The sequence below is a fragment of the Sycon ciliatum genome, chromosome 7, assembly GCF_964019385.1.
Source record: "Sycon ciliatum chromosome 7, ocSycCili1.1, whole genome shotgun sequence".
Taxonomy (NCBI): domain Eukaryota; kingdom Metazoa; phylum Porifera; class Calcarea; order Leucosolenida; family Sycettidae; genus Sycon; species Sycon ciliatum.
This window is the reverse complement of record NC_088649.1, coordinates 33,086,823-33,101,588: the sequence shown is the minus strand read 5'-3', so window position 1 is coordinate 33,101,588 and position 14,766 is coordinate 33,086,823. Positions and strand designations below refer to the sequence as shown.

At 49.5% G+C, this 14,766-nt stretch overlaps 2 protein-coding genes across 2 annotated transcripts in view; one reads left to right on the top strand and one right to left on the bottom strand.

The window, feature by feature from the left end:
• Positions 1–7,190: 7,190 nt before the first annotated feature.
• Positions 7,191–11,813, top strand: LOC135821356 (uncharacterized). Its single transcript, XM_065334423.1, has 3 exons — positions 7,191–9,148; positions 9,636–9,819; positions 11,330–11,813. Exons 1-3 carry the CDS (start codon positions 7,365–7,367, stop codon positions 11,513–11,515), a joined length of 2,154 nt encoding a protein of 717 aa, XP_065190495.1. The 5' UTR covers positions 7,191–7,364; the 3' UTR covers positions 11,516–11,813.
• A 68-nt stretch (positions 11,814–11,881) lies between these two features.
• The window catches only part of LOC135821357 (sialin-like), a 26,050-nt gene continuing 23,165 nt past the window's right edge, over positions 11,882–14,766 (bottom strand). Inside the window, exon 15 of the mRNA XM_065334425.1 lies at positions 11,882–13,187. Within this exon, the coding sequence (XP_065190497.1) occupies positions 12,987–13,187 (201 nt within the window). The 3' untranslated portion in view covers positions 11,882–12,986. The remainder of the gene's footprint in view (positions 13,188–14,766) is intronic.

Below are 14,766 nucleotides of genomic sequence, written 5' to 3'. Positions count from 1 at the left end.
TCTCTAATCCGGCACTTGTTTATCCAGCACCCTTGCAAACCAGCACACTTTCTGGCAAAACGGATTTTTTCAGTTCATTTTCTACGCTTTAATCCGGCACTTGAATTCCGCCTCCAGCAGCGATTTTCTGCAACAAATCACTCAAACTGTACATAATTTGATTTTCTAATCCAGCAGTTGTGTACATCGCAGACTGTCAGGGACCATTGTAACATACACAACACATGCAACATACACTTGGGAATATCCTATGCCAGTTCATAGGATATTCATAAGTGTATGTTATAGACATGCATTCCACAAAGTACTTGGTTTGACACAGAAAATCCCTACGTTTTGACGTACGACATAAACATGTATGATAACATGTGGGCCGGGTTGGAGGGCAGGATTTCATAATCCAGCACCCTTGTTTATCCAGCAGAAAATGCCGTTGCAAAAGGTGCCGGATTAGAGAGGGACGACTGTATAAAGATATCACTGGCTAATACTTTGAACCATTGTGTAGCTCTAGAACGAGAAGAGAATAACTTCAAGCGGTGACTCTGACTGTCCAAATCATCAAGCAAATGAAGAACGATGCGAGTTGAAAGTAAGTTGGGGAACTACTTCGAACTCAATCGAAGTACAAGTTGTACAATGTACCGGTACATGTATTGCTAGTTTGGTGTCGGCGTGCACGAATACATGGGCTTTTTCCATCGACGCTTCCTGTGCTTGCACACATGGAGCAGCAACTTACCGGTACAGGTGAAATATCGTTCCCAATAGGGCTTGAAAGTGCTACGTCACAGCATAGCAACAATTTCAAAAATTCAAAAACTGGATCCACTTGGATCCAGTTTTTGTATGGATCCAAGCACATTTCAAGCGGTCTTACCCACAGCATGGTGATGTAGCCAGTGAAACTGACTGATTTGGCTACTGGGGGCGGGGTTACAACTGGTGGCGAAATAAAAGTCACACCTGCATGCGACATGAGTGGGTTGCTATGCACCCACATACTTAGGCAATAGCAAAGTCACACCTTAGTGGATCCAAAAATAGAAATCTGATGTCAACTTACTACTCCCTGGCCGTTTTGACGTCATCACTTTCAAGCCCTATACACGAGGAAAGTGCAATCTCTATCTCGCCAGTCTGCCGGTGGTCGTATCGAGTAGACTCTACTACCAGCACAAGGCAGCAGTCGTACCACTCACTGCATGCACTGCACTGCAGTACAACTACAAGTCAAGTCCAAAAGGAGCCGCCTGCGTCCGCAGACTCACGCTGCACAGCACGTAGTCACTAAAAGTGAAAGTAGGGTGCGGTTTGACATTTTTGTGCTCCGAGGATTAGCCTCGAGGTGCGTCTCTCTACAGAACTACCCCTCCCCATTATTGCTTAGAACTAATAGAAGAGACCAACAGTACCAATGGCGACAAACGAAGGCATGGACCTGGCTTTGGTTGGCTATGAGGAGCTCATCAAGATCGGCGAGCAAATGTCTGTGGATAAAGCCTCGAGCCTCTCCCGGCCGGATCTGGTGAGCGAGCTGAGGAAGCGTGGAGTGGGCGTGTTGGCGCAGAGTTCGCTACCCACATCGGAGCTCCAACTTGCAATTGTAAGCCTTACTGACTCAATTAGCTGCATGTCACTGGAAATTGTCTCCTTGAGACAGGATAGAGCCGACAAAATCCTGAGTCTGGAATTAGAAGTGCAACAACTCAGGCGGGAAGTTCAGGGGCTCCAACAACCGGAAATCTGTGTACACCCTCTCGTACAGGAAGCACAGCAAAATTTGGCAATGTCCGGCGGGAAGTTGTACAGCACCGCCGTAGGAGACTTGAATCCCCCACGTGCACGCACCCATATTTCCTCTGGTCCTATGCAGTACACACAGGGTAGTACGGGTTCTAGTACTCACCATATGACCCCCGCTCACACCACCTCCAGCCATTTGTCGCAGCCTGTTTTGTCAATGCATGGCACCAGACCACACCCACCTGAGCAATCCAACCCAGGGTCGAGTGCTGCAGGTGCAGAGTGGTCGGAAGTCACACGCCGTAGGGTTACGTCACGCTACGTGAAACCTCAGCCCCGGGCAGCCGACCCGCGTGTGCTAACAGGGCCTGAACGTACAAAGAAGCTTGTTCTGTACGTTGGAAATGTCAGTCCGGGTTGCAGGGCAGAGTCAATAACAGCGTGGTGCAAGGCCCGCCAAGTTGACGTACTGAACTGTTCGATTTCAGAAAACACGTACCTGGGTACTTGCCATGCTCGCGTAACCGTGGCAGCATCGGACGAGGACAAAGTTCTCGACTCCAAATTCTGGCCGGCCACCATCCAGCACACAGTGCGAAAGTGGCGCTTTGCTGATGCCCAAGGTAACAAGTCGTCTTCTACTTCGCGGCGAGGCAGTGATGATCAATCCTGAACTGTCATGCTAACAAACCAACATACACAACGATGCAGCAACAACGACTAAATCCCAACGCCCCTGTATTCACCCCACGATCGAAACTAGCCCACCGGCTCTACCCCGCTCAGCCCTCCTCTGGCCGACCCGCACACATTGCATGTCCAGCGCTAAATTCATCAGCGTTCCCTTTTTTCCCTAAATCCCAGCGTGATTTAACCCTAGTATCTCTGAATTGTCGCTCTGTTGTCAACAAGTTGTCTGAGCTCTGCGTTATTGCCGAATGTGCTAAGCCTGACATAATCTGCCTAACAGAGACGTGGCTCTGTCCCTCGAACCCGCTCTCACTGTCAGGCTATATCTGCATCCGCAGAGATCGACCTCCGGAAGACAATCGGTCAGCGCATTGTAGCCGTGGGTATGGGGGTGTTGCCGTACTTGTCCGTTCGGACTCCTTTCCGTACGTCTCCCCTCGTGCCGACCTTCAACGCCCTGGCTGCGAGTCTGTGTGGCTTGAACTTGGCTCCCCCTCTACTCAATCTCAGAATCCCATCTTACTATGCTGCATGTATCGACCACCCTCACAGAGCACAATGCAATTGTCGTACTTTTGTGACATGTTTGTTGAGGCATTACAGTCAGTCTGTTTAGATTCTTATGATCTGTTAGTGACTGGCGATTTCAACGCCCACAACTCAAGCTGGTGTCCCACCGATTCTACCTCGAAGGCTGGTGATCTCCTTAGCACAGTATTTTCTGCTCTTGGGCTCCACCAGATGGTTGACTTCCCCACTCATTCCTCGCCTAATGGCTCTGTTTCGTGTCTGGACTTGGTGATCACCAACCGACCACGCCTCGTGCGCTCAATTGATCAAGCACCTCCCTTGGGTATGTCTGACCATATACAGATTGTTTGCACTTTATGTTACGCCCCTATTTCGAACTACTTCCCCAACTCTTCCACTGGTCCTCCCTCTTCACTGTATCGCTTCAAACAAGTACCTTCGCACCTTTGGCAATTAATCAACGCTGATTTAGCTGGCTACAACTGGTCCTCTCTGAACTCGTACACTGATGTTAATGACGCACTTCATCACTTTGATTGTGAGCTCCAGTCCGCCTTCCGTCGTCACCTCACCTCATTCGGAGCCACCCACACTGTGACATCTCCACGACCCCGCATGCAATCTCCACCATGGGTTACTGCTGAGCTCAGGTCTGCTGTAAAACGCAAGCGTGATCTATACAGTGTGTACAAAAAATATCCGACAGCAGTAAATCATGCAGCTTATAACCGACAAAGGAATGCTGTAAAGCACCTGTCTCGGCAAGCACATCGTCAATATATACGCTCCATCCAAGCATCGCTAACGTCACCGAATCGACCTACACTCTTTCAGTTTGTGCGAGCACAGCGGCACACTTCCGGCCGTGTCATGCCCCAAACGATGATAGCATCCGACGGTACGGTCGCCACGTCCCCCAAGAGCATAGCTGATGTTCTGAACACTCAGTTCACCTCATTTGGGCTACCTGATGATCCTTCGTGGCGTATTCCCCCTTTGTCCCAGTCGCCTTTCATATCTGTTCCGTTCCGTACAATCACTGTCACTACGTTTCAAGTTCGGAAATATCTGAAGCGCCTGAAATGTGGAAAGTCTCCCGGCTCAGATGGGATCCCGAATGAAGTGCTGCAGTCTCTTGCACCATCAATAGCCTATCCTCTCGCCATTATTTTTAATATGTCATTTCGAACTGGTACATTCCCACAGGATTGGAAATCCGCCATCGTGACACCGCTTTACAAGAATAAAGGCTCCCGTGCTTGCCCGGCAAACTACCGCCCCATCTCTCTGCTGCGCACAGTTTCCAAACTTTGTGAGCGTATTGTATTCGATTCCCTCTACCTGCACATCGCTCCGGCTCTCTCACCAGCTCAGTCGGGATTCTGCCGTGGTGACTCAACTCAATACCAGGTGACTCGACTTGTCCAAGACATAGCGACAAAGAGGAACTGTGGGGAGCATGTGGGAATGGTGTTTTTCGACTTGGCTAAGGCATTCGACACCGTTTGGCATCGTGGCTTACTTGCCAAGTTGGAGGTCACCTTCCGGGTGGAGGATGCTGCATTGCGTTGGATATCCTCGTATCTGTCTGCTCGTTCTCAGGCTGTTCGCTTGTCTTATTTCTTGTCTGATCCCCTCCCTGTAACGTCTGGAGTGCCCCAAGGTTCCATTCTGGGTCCTTTGTTATTCTTGCTTTACGTTAATGACCTACCTTCAGTTGTCCCCGATGTTAGTTTGTATGCGGATGACACTGGCCTTATCTGTTCTGATTCCTCCCCTGCACAATTACTCCTTACCATGCAGCATCGCATCAACAGCACTGTCATGTGGATGCAAACGTGGAAACTCCAGCCCAATTTAGACAAGACAGAAGCCATGTATATTTCTTCATCCCCTCCTGATCAACCATTATACTTCCCTGACTCGACTATGCCTATCCGTGTTGTTACTCAGCACAAACATCTCGGTGTGATGTTTGACTGCAAACTCTCTTGGGCTGCACATGTCAACTGTGTATGCAAGCGAACCAGTTCAGCATTAGGGGTACTACAACCACATTGCACTCATTTGCCCATCCAGTGTAAACTATTATTTTATCAGTGCTATATTCTCCCTATATTCGACTATTGCGATACCGCTTGGTGTGGCCTTTCTGACACAACTCTGAACCAATTAGAAGTCCACCATAGATTTATACTTAAAATTCTTTACAACAAGGATCGATGTTTTCCTTCGGATGCCCTTTATCGACTTGCGCACACTTCTCCTCTCTCCGTTCGTCATAAGCACCATCTCTGTACACTGGTTCATAAAATATTTCTTCATAAAACCCCTTCACACATGATGAAGTACAATTGGTTTTCGACAAGCTCAACCCGTAACGCGCTCATCCTGCCTCTTGTTAAGTCAGCCCAGTATCTAAAGTCCCCTTTGTTTTCCGGCTACTCTCATTGGTTATCATTACCATACGGTCTGAAAACTTGTTCTTCTATTGGTCAGTTTAAAGATCTACTATCACAACTGAACTAGACGCAATAATTATCATCGAAGAACATTCTCGAATACCTGGGTGATGCACGAATTTTGATAGTGCTCACTTCCGTTAATCGTTTTTCTTTGTAATTTTCCATTCATTTTCTGCTCTAATTCATATTTGCTTTGTTTTCCTAGCTTACTATTGCCGTGGCTGGCTCAACGCCCTTGTCTCAGGGGATTCTGTCCCTGCATTAGCTATGCTTGTCACATGCTATGAGATTGTGTCTAATAATAATAATAATAACGTAGACGTGGACGTGTTCAGTCCACGTAGATCTACGTCAGTCACACGACAGCCCGCCGAAAAAAAGTTACGGTCGGGCTGAAAAATGTACGGTCGGTCGGGTGAGTCGAACCACAGACCTTCTTCAGTGTGGCCTTACTATGATTGTATTACAGTGGGATGGGACTTTGCGCTGGGCATGCAAATTCTGTCGTTATTGCGAATTGTCGTTATATCCGCAGTCGTTATTAGCAAAGTACTAATACTAGTTGACTGTAGAGGTGCTAGCTACATGATGTAGGCAGATTGTGTGTGTATGCCATGACTGTACACAAAGATGCAGCTGGTGTGCACTTTGTACTTGTAGTTGCACTCTAGCGGGAAGATCGGGGGCTTCTTAAAGGGGAAGTATACCCTAAAATCAAATTTTCACCAGTTGTAGTCTTCTGGGTGCTGAGTCGAATGGTCTTGGTCCGAGGAAGCTGCGACGCTCCCTTCCTACTTGAATCCCAATCGAACTCGCGCACTTCCACCGAAACTGGGTGACTGCGCCCTACTAGATGGGGATTTGTATGCAAAATGTCACTAAAAGCGCCATTTCGTTCTTATAAAAGCACGGATGACCGCGATTGGCCCATATGTTGTAGTCTTTTGGATGCTGAGTCGACTGGTTTTGGTCCGAAAAGGCTGCGATGCGGCGTTCCTCCTTTATTCCCAATCGAACATGGTTGAACAAGTGGTCACGTGCTCCTGGGTGCCCAAATCACCTGGTCACCGCGCCAGCAGGCGACAACTTTCACACCAAGGTTCAACTCGAGTTCAACTCGAGTGACAGGACTGCACCCAAAAAAGGTCAAACACGCTAGTAAGTTGTACCCTGCAGGCACGGTGACCAGGTGACTGGTGTACGCAGGAGCACGTGACCGCTTCTTCAACCATGTTCGATTGGGAATAAAGGAGGAACGCTGCATCGCAGCCTTTTCGGACCAAAACCAGTCGACTCAGCGTCCAAAAGACTACAACATATGGGCCAATCGCGGTCATCCGTGCTTTTATAAGAACGAAATGGCGCTTTTAGTGACATTTTGCATACAAATCCCCATCTAGTAGGGCGCAGTCACCCAGTTTCGGTGGAAGTGCGCGAGTTCGATTGGGATTCAAGTAGGAAGGGAGCGTCTCAGCTTCCTCGGACCAAGACCATTCGACTCAGCACCCCGAAGACTACAACTGGTGAAAATTTGATTTTAGGGTATACTTCCCCTTTAAAACGAACAGTTTCGCGGCGGTGCTTGCGACGAGATAATATCTTTAGGTAATTAATTTTTATAAAATAATATTTGGTAAATTCACTATTCTACTCGTTGAACTATCCACGCGATCGAGCAGACCTGCACTGCAGTACTGGCGCTCACTACAGAAAAATGTAGTGCTAGTGGTTCTGCTTGCTGCTAGTAATACTACTACATGTAGTAATACTAATAGCTAAGCTGGTACAGAGCTGGAGCAGTAGAGCTAGCTAGGCAGCGACGGCCTTAGCCGTTCGTCTGCTGATAACGGGAAAAAATAATTACTTCAATCTTACTGATAGCGCTAGCGGGCGAGGAAGCGCCGAGCGGCGTGATACTGATATAGGCAGAGAATGCTGAAAGTGTCAGCAAGCCGCAGCAGCGGTGATGAACATCATGGATGTACGCCTCACCGCAACGACATGCTGGCAAGTCAGCCACAAACCGTCTCACTGCTTGCTCAGGACGAGCTACCACTGCTTCCTCAGGACGAACCACCACTGCTGCCACAGTCGGAACCTCTCCTGGCACAATCGGATGAGACAACTGAAGAAGGCTGTTGTTGTTCCTCAGACGAGCAGGCGAAGAGCTACGGGAAAGCTAGCTTCTGTTGCAGAGGAGGTTCCGTCGCTCCATCACGCAGGAAGATGCTTGTGACACGCGCGAGCACCAGGAGGCTGCTGAAGCTGAAACTAGTGCTCCTGTTCAACGTGACGCTGCTTGGCTACTGGCAGATGACCCTGCTGACAAGGCGAGGCTGCCAATCCGGCAACACCAGCAGCACGACGACTGGAGAAACGACCGCCGCTAGTGACGACAATGCCAGCTTGCTGGAGGAAGTGGAGAGGGAGATAGCTGCCCTACAGAGGGAGGTAGGCATAAGGAAGAGAGCCCTGGCCGAAATGGACGCAGATGTGAGAGACGAAGCAGCTGGCATGGACAGTGCCGGCCTGGGAGCAATCACGAACGACGATGGACTGCCCGCGTTGCCTGAGTCACCGACACACGAGGCCTCCGCATTGCACTCGTCGCAGACGCAAGCTAGCTGGCAGTCATCATCGCACCGAGCACCGCAGACAGCAAGGAGCGCACGCGCACACACGGCCCAGCACGAGCGCATGAACAAGGCGGCATTGTCAGCGCAGTGGTCGGAGCTGGTCTCCTGGGCAACGTTCAACGCCACGCACTACTTTGAACAGGCAGACAACAGTGGTGCGCCACCATTGGCCCAAGGCACCGATCTCACTGGCAGTGGTGGTGCCGGGCAACGACACACGGTAGAGGTGGACCTTCTGTTAACGCACACGCTCTCCGCAATGCACGGCCTGTATTCCCGCGGGGATTTCGTCGAGGGCCTAGCGCGCACCATTCGCCCGTTCGGCATGCAGTACGAGCTGTTTTTTCGCCGCCGCCGGGGCAACCCTGAGCAGCAGGAGGATGCTGTGGAGCGAGTGCGAGTTATGAGATCTCTAGGGCGACTCGAAGCTCGCTCTCTATCTGCAGCGAGCGAGAATAGAGATGATGTAGACACAGACAGTATGATGACTGGTACTCCAAACCCGAGTGCTAGCGGAGAGTGGAACGCGGTGAATATCACGACTCGACCCTGTCACTTTCTCGTGACCATGTCGAGTCGCCGCGACGTGCACCACCTCCGTCACACCATGCAGTACTTTACCAGCACTGTGTTGCTTAGCGACGAGGCGCGCGACTGGCGACTGGACCGCCTGGCGTCGCTCAGCGTGGTCGTCGTGACGACGGACGCGTTTGTCGTTTCCGCGGCAACGGACGTTGTACGCGACGCGCTACGCGACCACCAGGACTTCAGCCGGTACTACGTGGTGCGCGTAAGCAACGCCGGTGATTGGCGAAGCTCCGTGCTGACACATCTCCAGAGCGTGCTTGTTGCCGGAGGCAACCCACACGACACCGTCATCACCATGGATACGCATTACATGCCGACCGCGTTCTCTTTGAATCGTTGCCGTGCGGTCGCCGATGCCGGTCGCCGTGCCTACAGCCCCATAGCCTTTCAGCTGTACAACCCGCTGCTCAACCACGGCATGCGACGCAAGAAGGTGTCCGGCGCCCGTGGCTTCTGGGAGGACAGAGATCACGGCGTCCTTTGCCTTGCATGGTGAGTGAGCTGATGCATGACCGCTGGCTTAGTGCTATTGGGGGATACTGTATGCTAACGCCAAACAACCCGTTTTCCAGGTAAGTGTACTCGGTGCGTTTTTACTTTAGATAAAAATTGTCGGCACCGAAGTAAGTAACCGAAAATACAACACCACCGAATTGTTTTGCTTTTACAGTACTCAGGGTGATTTCAAGTGCGCCTGGTCGTGCATGACGGGTTTTTTGAAATCTTTTTTGAAGTTTTTTTTATTCTCGCGGGTTAAAACCCTACACCATAGCTCAGTGGTTAGAGCATCGCTAGCTACAAACGAGGGTCCCTGGTTCGAGTCCTGGTGGTGACGGTCAATTTTTTCTTCAGACTTTTCCCGTTTGTCTCTTTCCCTCAAACTAGTGAGGGTTAAAACCCTATTGCTGTTTGACAGTTTTGTTTTTGAGGTAGATTGAATCATGTTGTTAATAACTAGAAATCTTCTGTCTCACTGCAGGTCGGACATGGAAGGTGCTCTGCAGCACATACCGGCAGAACAATTCAGAGGCAATTCCTTTGCAGCACCACCGTCGCCTAGTCTTGTTCTGTATCGGCATCTACTGGCCACGCGTCACATTTCCGTGATCCGAGCACCCGACAGGGGTATGTTCCGGCCTCACAGAATCACCAGATGCGAAATGGTAAGTGTGTGTGTGTGTGTGTGTGTGTGTGTGTGTGTGTGTGTGTGTATGTGTGTGTGTGTGTGTGTGTGTGTGTGTGGTTACAAGAAAAAGAAAAAAAGACCAAAAATAGGGATTCACTGGCCAGAAAAAGTCACTTCAAATAGCTGTATGGTGTAGACCAGGCTGAATAGTGATGGTCAATTCTTCAGCCTTGCAAGCTGTTGAATGGTGCAATCCCAGCACAAGTTGCTATGGCTTCTGCCGTAGCATTGCTATCATCGCCTCCGGCGATGGGCGTCAAAGGTCAAAGGTGTGTGTGCGTGCATGCGTGCTTGCGTGTGTGTGCGTGTTGCATGCCTATACATGAACATGTTTTGCTGCTTTCAAAATGACACAGCTATTGGTTTGGGAAGTCACTCTGATCCCCCGCTGAGGAGACCAATTAGGGTCAAAGAGACTGACTATGCAGATGTTGAATATGTGCATGATGTACACACACACAGACATGGGCAGTTGAGAGGTTTATTTCATTATGATAGCATATTTCGGGGACTACGCCCCCCTCCCCCCCCCCCCCCCATCCGCTGCCATAAAGACACTAGAGCGTGTGATGGATGCTGCTCTTCGGATTATTCTGGGTTGTGGATTTCACCTACTGTTGAACCACTGATTTTAGCGGGTAGCATTTTTAGCGTTTTCTGAATTAGGGCCAATTCGCTAAAATCGCGAAAAATTCACCCGCGCTAAAATTACCCGTTTTACAGTAAAGTTGAACTCGGATGGTGAGCCAATTTCTGGTAAAAAAAGGAGAAGACAAAATGTTACGAGTTATGACTAACTGTCCACCAACATAACCAGATCTTATACAGTCAGCGAGTGCGACAAAATGGCACAAAACCGACAAGGAGTACTGAGACATTCAGCGACCTGACACCTAGCTCCAACACTTCTCCAAGGTGCAAACCAACAACCTTCCAACGTGGAAGGCTCAGGTTCGGAAAGGTCCAAGAGGGGAAGGAAAGCGCAACGAAGAAGAGCATGCACTATGCCCCATGGCGACATAAAATGCCGAACGTTACTGAATGACGACGAAACTAAAAAGACTATTGGACATACCGGCCTTACTACTCAGTACCCCTTGTCGGTTTTGTGCCATTTTGTCACACTCGCTGACTGTATATGATCTGGTTACGTTGGTGGACAGTTAGTCATAACTTGTAACATTTTGTCCTCTCCTTTTTTGCGTTTTACAGTACCTTGCATGTTTGTAGTATCGTGTAAAACAAAGTAAATTATCGTGTCCGTTCACGAAGGGAACTCACGACGGCCGCTAACACCCGGTAAGCCTGTGTATGGTACTGTAGTGAGGATCAAGCTGATTCGTGTAGACACCGTCGCGAGGGTCAGATGTTGCACCACATGTGTGGTGAACAGTTTCATGCATGCATTGCTGATGTTGTGCATTAAAATTTGTATGCTTCTACGTGACACCAACACGCACACACCCCTCGTGTCTCTCTAATCACAGAAACCAGTGCAGAACCCGGTGGAAGCGCAGCGGGCCGAAGCACTGTTTGACGAGTGTCGCATGCAGAAGGCCCGCACCGAGGGAACCCGCCGCACCATCGCCGAGCTAGTGTTCGGGGAGCAAAAGGTGCGCGACCTGCTTGTACAAGCGGAAACCGCGCAGCTCAGACACGAAGACAAGATGTGACGCGGCAGGCGACGTCATTGCGTCACCATGATGACATCATCATCATCATGATGATCTCATCAACATACCAGGCAATGTACGGATGAGTAAAGTACACCCACAACTATTGTTGTCAGGATGGTTTCCATGGTAACATCGATGGGGCAATTGTCTCTCAGTGGATTTCCAACACAAATGCACTTGGAAATGGACTTGGATTATCTCTTTGCTGATCGGATTGACTGTGACTCTCAAGACATCGAGGCCAGCCCTGCTAAAGTAAATCGAACATTGAACAGCATGTGCCCCCCCCCCCCCCCTCCCCCCCCCCCCCCCCCCCCCAGGGCAGCTGTGTACCAAGTGTTAACCATCAACCAAGTGAACATCTTAATTTGAAAGAGGCCAATTTAAAGTATAAATCAACTGTACAATTATCTGCTGAGTAAAACTGCTCTCCTAGGTAGCACTAAATTATAACAATTAATGCGTTGTATCCGGCAGTTGCAAAGATTTATGCCGAACAAGACAAAAAGACCGGAGGAAAGTGGCCTGCAAAAGAATCATTATTATTTCAAGATGCCAAAACAAATCGTATACTTTGCGTTCAGCAATACGCACACTTCCTTCTGACAAGTGACGTGAAAAGTATATCCATCCGCACGCAGCGTTTCTGGTATTCATTGCTACAATTCTACTACACTCACATACATGTACAATTATAGTGCTGGCGAGTCAACATTTAGTTGCAGATAGAAGTGATCTATTAAAATAATGTTTAGCATGTGTCTATCAATGTGATCAAGAAATTTTATTTTGAGATCAGAAATATCAAGTCCAATTTCACAACTTTACTATAAAGGTATAAGAATCTATACTCTGAAGTCTACCGCTGTGTGATGTAGATCATATGGAGCCAGCTGCATGTTTCGTGTGTTCAATCATGTGATGCGAGGGCTACTGCAATGATGTCATCGTGACATCACCACAAACACAAGCGTGCATGACGTCAGTGTAACATTGGTGATGTCACAGTGACGTCACCACATATGCAAGCGTGCATGACGTCATCGTAACCTCGGTTAAGTCATCGTGCCTTAGTGGCATCACTGCGTATGCAAGCGTGCACGATGTCAGCGTGACATTGATGGTCTTGTGATAAAATCACCATGTTCCATTGACCTTCGAAGAGCTCCATGACATCACTCCATTACTCCTTCACTTTACTAAATTATTGCAATGTTCTTCTACTAAGGAATTGACCTAGGGCAAGGCAATGACGCCTGTTGGGATTCCCTAGAAAAATAAGAATAAAAATAAAAATAAAACGGGTGGACCTAGGGTTAATATAAAGACACACTACAAAAAGAAGTGTGTTTGAAGCACTGAGAAACCTTTCAAGTATTCTGCATTGTCACGGAAATACAATACCCTGGCACAAGTTCTCCTAGCGGATGTTCTGCTTTTCCGCCATCCTGTCCATATCTCCGCCGTCTTAGTTCAAGGCAGGGCTTGATTCTGCACCGCCATTGCCACGTTCGTCATCGTTGTCTTCGTCGTCGTCGTTGAAAATCTCTCCCTCTGCCCAGCGCTGCCGTTCGGTGGAGGTCAGCGCCGTGTAGACAAGAGCGGCGGTAAGGAATACGCCCGACGTGATGAAGAACACCTTGCGCCATTCCTTCGCCGTCTTGTGCGGCTGCGAGACACCGGGCACAACACACACACACACACACCCACGCACGCGCGTGCCCACACACACACACACACACATACAGTCAATGCTTGATTTTCTTTGCATGCGTGCTACGGTCCTGGAATACTGGGCTGTGCACTGGTGCAGGGCGCAAACCTAAGTCACACGACAGTCAGCTTTCCCCGAGTAGCACTGTTCATGACCGTACGTACATGTATGTACCATGCAACTCAGTCATATTATTTTTCACGCCGTTCTCATTCAGAGCGAAGCTCATGTTTCTTCTTATAGTAACAGTCCTTGCTTGTAGGCACGTGTAGAGGCTCGGCGATTTTACTACAGTGAAACCTGTCTAAGGCGACCGCTCAAGGGACCTTCAAAACGTGGTCTCTGTTGCCAGGTGGTCTCCATATCCGGGGTCATTTGACTGGAAATAGCTTCCCTTGGTGCTGGATGCGGTGGTCTTCTAGGACAGGTGGTCACCTTATCTGAGTGGTTGCCTTGGCAGCGTTTACTGTATTGTCGTTGACATGGAAATCCGGTCGCACGTCTAGCGGCCCTAGGGCGCTGGCCTTGCAGCCGTGGGTAAGCGACTACTACTTAGCGGTACACACATGCATTTACATTCATGTGCCGCAGCGCGCTGGTCGCATCGGATCAACGCGATTGTGCGCTGCACGCGACGTTCCGTACGCGCTGAGGGCGCCGACCCCGGTCAACCGCCTGGATTTCCATGTCCGCTACAGTAGCACATGCTGCTTATTCTGCTTAAAGGGAGGCAAAAATTAAAATTTCACCAGTTGTAGTCTTCGGGGTGCTGAGTCGAATGGTCGTGGTCCGAGGAAGCTGAAACGCTCCCTTCCTACTTGAATCCCAATCGAACTCGCGCACTTCCACCGAAACTGGGTGACTGCGCCCTACTAGATGGGGATTTGTATGCAAAATGTCACTAAAAGCGCCATTTCGTTCTTATAAAAGCACGGATGACCGCGATTGGCCCATATGTTGTAGTCTTTTGGACGCCGAGTCGACTGGTTTTGGTCCGAAAAGGCTGCGATGCAGCGTTCCTCCCTTATTCCCAATCGAACATGGTTGAACAAGCGGTCACGTGCTCCTGGGTGCCCAAATCACCTGGTCACCACGCCAGCAGGCGACAACTTTCACACCAAGGTTCAACTCGAGTTCAACTCGAGTGACAGGACTGCACCCAAAAAAGGTCAAACAGGCTAGTAAGTTGTACCCTGCAGGCACGGTGACCAGGTGACTGGTGTACGCAGGAGCACGTGACCGCTTCTTTAACCATGTTCGATTGGGAATAAAGGACTCCCTGATCCCTTTTACGACTCCCTGATTCAAAGGTTCAACTCGAGTGACAAAAACGGGCCCAAACAGGCTGTAAATGAGCACGTGACCGCTTACTCAACCGTGTTCGATTGGGAATAAGGGCTGAACGCTGCATCGCAGCCTTTTCGGACCAAAACCAGTCGACTCAGGGGGCAAAAGACTACAACATATGGACCAATCGCGGTCATCCGCGCTTTTATAAGAACGAAATGGCGTTTTTAGTGACTTTTTCCATACA